The sequence below is a fragment of the Tupaia chinensis genome, unplaced genomic scaffold, assembly GCF_000334495.1.
Source record: "Tupaia chinensis unplaced genomic scaffold, TupChi_1.0 Scaffold139733_1, whole genome shotgun sequence".
Classification (NCBI taxonomy): domain Eukaryota; kingdom Metazoa; phylum Chordata; class Mammalia; order Scandentia; family Tupaiidae; genus Tupaia; species Tupaia belangeri.
Window position 1 is genome coordinate 69,920 of NW_006199613.1, and position 5,002 is coordinate 74,921.

General features: G+C 55.2%; 1 protein-coding gene across 6 annotated transcripts in view; it reads right to left on the reverse strand.

Moving 5' to 3' along the window:
• PRR5L (proline rich 5 like) overlaps positions 1-5,002 on the reverse strand; it is a 101,574-nt gene that overhangs the window by 13,198 nt on the left and 83,374 nt on the right. For 5 of the 6 annotated variants that reach the window (XM_006162082.2, XM_027765762.1, XM_006162083.2 and 2 more), the window contains one exon: positions 2,384-2,524. In XM_006162082.2, coding sequence (XP_006162144.1) covers positions 2,384-2,524 — 141 coding nt within the window. Of the gene's footprint in view, positions 1-1,646; positions 1,729-2,383; positions 2,525-5,002 lie in introns of all 6 variants that reach the window. The other variant, XR_003546786.1, reaches the window with a different exon arrangement.

Sequence of the window (5,002 nt, forward strand, 5' to 3'; positions counted from 1 at the left end):
CCCAGGAAGTGCCACCTGGAAGTCCCATTCGGACCAGCAGCCACCCCTGCTGCTCAGGAAGGCGGGCTTGGGCCTGGGAAAACGCACATCTGTCACCATCAGGCTCCCTGCCTCAGGCTCTCTGCTCCTGAGTGAGGAAGAAAATGGGCCGAGACTTCCAGGAGGCCCTCGGAGAAACAGCACAAATGCCTCACATCAAAGTGGGACCACTTTAGAGGCTCTGTGTGCCCCAGCTCCCGGGGCTGACAGAGAGGTGGCAGTAGATGAGAAGGGGCCGGCAGAGGTAGAGGGAACGGGCAGAGTGAACCGTGGCTGCCAACTGCTGTGTGACCCTGAGCTACCCGCCACCCCCTCTGAACCTTTGGCTCAGCCATGAAATGGGAAAAGCAACGGTTGAGACCCAGGAGGGCCCTTCCTTTGCTTGACTCTAATTTGCCGTGACCATGGAGTTTCTCTGACTGGGCATCCTTCTGCCCAAAGGACAACCTTTATGTGATAGTCACCAGCAGGGATCTGAGGTAGGGACCTGTGCCAGCCATCCTTCCCTGGGCATTCTGACTGACACCGACCACGGGCCAGGGATGGGCACAGTGCTGTGACCGGGAGCACGAGCGCCATCGAGCTGTGGCCTCGGGACATGGCTGTGAGTAGAGGGAATGAGCAGGTGTGGCAGGGACACGCCGAGGAGGCAGAACGGGGTCGGCCTCCAGGTGAGGCTGGAGAGGTGGGAGGCCAGGGTTTGAGCTGCTTTCCTAGAACCACAGGAAAGTGCTGGGACGTCTCAGCTGCCAACGGATGACGAAGTGAGGTTGGGTCCAAGACAAAGATGCGGTCCTGTTGAAACAGCCTAACCTGTTTAGGGGCTTGAGGGAGACATGCTGACAGCTTTCTACAGGGTTGGCAGGGTGCCTGGCACAGGGCCTGCAATGTCAGAAGGCGGTACACAGTTTTCATAATAAAGACAGGCCAACCAGTCCTAGCACCAACACCGGCAGGCCTGGATTGGTCTTCCAATTCTCCTTCCAACAAAATAAAAGAGCGACAGAGGACTCAGTTCTCACCCTTACTGTGCAAGTGGAAATGGGAGGGCGGGAGCCTGGCTTTCTCCATTCCTGGCAGAATCCAACAGGCTCACCTCCTAGACTCTGTACAGGGACCCAAGCTCTAATCTTGGCTTCGCAGATACCACCAGCACAGGCTCCGCGCTCTCTCCCTTCCCTTCCAGGGCCCGGCATTCCAGCCAGTCACACCCACCCGCACCCTAACTGGGCAACTCTCCCTCCACTCTCATTGCAGAGAAGAAAGAAAATGCCCAGCAAGACAACCCCGCTTAGGACTGAGCGAGGGCAGCTGCTGGGGTGACTGGGGGCTGAGAGGGTGAGTTAGGACCCCCGTGTCCAACTTTCCATTCCAAAGAAGGCTCAGAGCTAATGCCGTAGCATTTGAACTTGCTACAGAGGTGGGGGAGACACAGCAGCTGCTTCTTGGGGGCCCATACCGCACAGCCCTGCTCTTAAGAACATGTGCCCACCCAAAAGCGTGGCTCACAAGGCCATGCGCATGCTCCTGGACCCTGCTCAAGGTCACAGCTGGTGGGCGAAGGGCCATCATCCGGACCAGGCGGACTCTTCCCCAGGAGGAAGCACCTTGCGTAGTTCTGAGTTGCTCCGCCTGCTTCAGAGAAGGGGCCTCGGGCAAGCAGGTTAACTTGCCAGGTTCTCACTTCATCTGTGAAATGGGAATTACGACAATGATTCCTTTATAAGGTGGAAGCCCGGATTATTTGACTAAGAAAACGATGCACAGCACCTCTGGTCTGTGCCTCTCACACACCCAGGGACCCGTGTTAGCTCAGACTTAGGCTGTGGCTGGGAATGCTGGGAAACACCTGGGCAGTCTCTCATGGGAGATGTGAGTTGTGGGATACCACGTTTCATCAGGTGCAACCAGAACACAGTTCTGCCGAGGGAGGGGGAACGAGTTCAGGAGAGGCCAGGCCAAGCCAGGAGAGGCAGCGTCGGAGAGAGAGACGAAGGTCAGACTCAGGTAGAGACCGGGAAGTGGACAAGGGCTGTGGCTCTGAGGCCTGACTCCATCCCATTTCTGCTCTGGCTTCAGCGAGACCAAAGCAGGCTCATCACGATTACTTGCAACGTGTGGCCCCCCGCATAGCTGGAAGGAGGAGACAGTTGTCCACTCCTGGAAGCAGCAGCATGCCTGCTTACTCCCCAGTGCAGTCAAACCCAAGCACAGCACCACGGACCTAGCACCGGGTGCTCACCAACTGCACTGCAAGTGAGCGGGCTAGGAGCACGGGCAGATACCCACTCTGGATAAGCTCAGGGGCTCTGTCATCTGGACCCATCCCTGCCCTTGGCCTCACCTGCAGGACGAGCAGCATCTGGACAATGGACGAGGGCAGCTCGGGCGGGGCTGGCAACAGCCAGTCGGCCTGCTTCACCTTCAACAGGACCAAGTCTCGGAAGCCCAGCAAGGAGATCTGGCGGATGGTCAGCTCTTGGCCCTGGTGAGTGGACAGGAGGAGGGCAGGAGGCAAGAGCTTACTGGATCCCCCACCAGCCACAGGGGATTCAGGACAATGTGAATTTCCAAAACACCCAGGACGAAGCAGGACGGAGTGTCTGCAGGGCCTGGGATCAGCTGGCACCTGTCCTCTGGAATAAAGCTTCCTGTAAGTCAAGTGTGACCCAAAGATGCTACGAGACACACACAAACAGGGCCATGCTGTCATATGCTGAGCGTCAGGGAGGGGAAAAGTGGAAGAGGAGAGAAACGAGGAGGCCCCTACTTTCAAGGCTGCTTCCTGAACACCACCATGAAACTCTGCATGTGCAAAGTTCAGGCAGGGAAGGAAAACATCTACCCGTCAGACTCTGGCACTAAGCACGTAACTTAGGAAAACACAACTGAGGGGCAGGCTGTTTCTATTCTCTCTCGTGTGTGTGAGCGGACTTTAAAATGCTTGTGTAAAAATGGACTAAAAGCATGAGGAGTTTATTTGGGTGCAAAAAATTTGAAATCCACCCACAGTTTTTCATAGTACACATTTTCATCAGCTTTCTATGGACCCTCGCACACGCAGCGCACATCAAACTCCACTGCTGCGGCTCAAATGCGGTTAGTGTCCCCTCCAGGGACGCAGCTTTGGTCCCTGGTCTGCCATGTTCAAGCAAGTTTCGCCTTTCTTAACTCCTCAGGGCTTTATAAACATGTCATCTCCACGTCCCCCTCCACTTTCAACAGACACATACAACCACCATCCCCTGGACGGCCCTCGCTGGTCACCCCAGTGCCAGATTCCCTCCATTTTCTAAGGGTTTAGTACCGCGTCCTAGCACTGACCCCGTCTCGTAGTTACCCACGCTCTGGCTTCATATCCAGAATTATTTCACTCTCCTGAGGTAGAAAAGTGAATGTGAAGCCCAAGCCTTCAGTCACTCGACGACACACCCAGCCAGTGAGGAGGTAGGCCTCACAGATAGCACTACACGGCAGCTGTGAGAAGGATCCAGCCACCCAGACCCCTCAGGATGGCACTCCTCACCGCAGTTCTCAGAACACGGTGTCCTGTGGAGACGGCCTGCTTACACAAGGTGCATGGTTGCGTGTCATTCCTGGGCATGATCCCAGGTGAGGTGAGCATGGGAACTTGGGGGCTGAGCAGAGCAGCTCTCCCCAGTGGGGGGTGCCCTGCCAAGCCCAGCAAGGGCCACTTCCATCTCCCCACATGTGACGGCTGGGGCTGCAGCACAGGTCTTGCCCTGCCCTTGGTCCAGGACTCACCCTGTCAGAGCTCCCGGCCTCGGCCTTTGGACTCAGACTGACCGGCACCAGGAGCTTTCCTGGGCCTCCCGCTTGCAGAAGGCTGGTGGTGAGACCTCTCAGTCCCATAACCATGGGAGACAGTTCCTTGTAATAAAGCTCATGCTACGTGCTTGTGTGATAACATGCACACACGGGATCTTCAAAGTGTTCATGGAAAATGTGTGCTACAAAGAGCGGGGTTTCCACGGCTTGCTTTCTTTCTTTTTTTTTTTTTTTTTTTGAAGAGGTTATTTTTGCTATAGGGCACACGCACTTGCCAGAGAGACAGAGAGAGACAGAGAGACAGAAAGCAAGAAATCACTCCCAGGGGGGATGGCCACACCACAATCCCTTCTCCTCCATTCTCCTCTCGGGATCTTGGGCACGCACGCACGCCCAGTGTGAGTTTAAGCCACTGGGTCCGGGACTCAAACCGCAGTTGGCTACATGGGAGTCCAGCAACATAGCCATTACACTAACTGCTGGTCCCCCATGGATTTCTTTATTTTCATTTTGGCACCAAAATAAATTCTTTCTTTTAAAAAAAGAATTATTTATTTAGTTTTATTTATTATTACTGTTTTTAACTTTGCCATAAGACACATGCATTCATAAGACAGAGAGGGAGAGAGAAAAAGGAAAGTGAGAAAGCAAGCCACTAGGCCCAGGACTCAAACCACAGTAAGTCACGTGGCAGTCCAGCACCTTAACCACCACGCCACCTGCACCCCCCCAAAGTAAATGCATACTGCACTTCTACTTTCCATGAACTTTTGAAGTCCCCTTCTGTATGCATGCACGCACACGCACACACATCTCTCCCCGGTCGTTTCCCAGACACCCCCAGGCAGGCCAGCAGCATGAGCACAACTGGGCCTTGTCAGAAACGCAAACTTCTCAAGACACGCTCTAGACCTTCAGAACCCAACTCCAGGCGTGAGCTCCAGGAACCTGGGTTTTCACAAACCCTCCGACACTCCTCTGACCCACCCACACGAGATCGTCCTGGGCTTTGAATAGAGATTCTTCCGCCCTGTGAAGCATTTCTCCAGGAGCTGAAGGGAGACCTGACGCACCTCCTGGGGGACCTGATGAGGTCGAGAAGACATGGGGCTGCCGTGCGGGCATAGGCAGACGCCCGCCACGCCGCAATACGAGGGGAGGCACCTGCAATGGA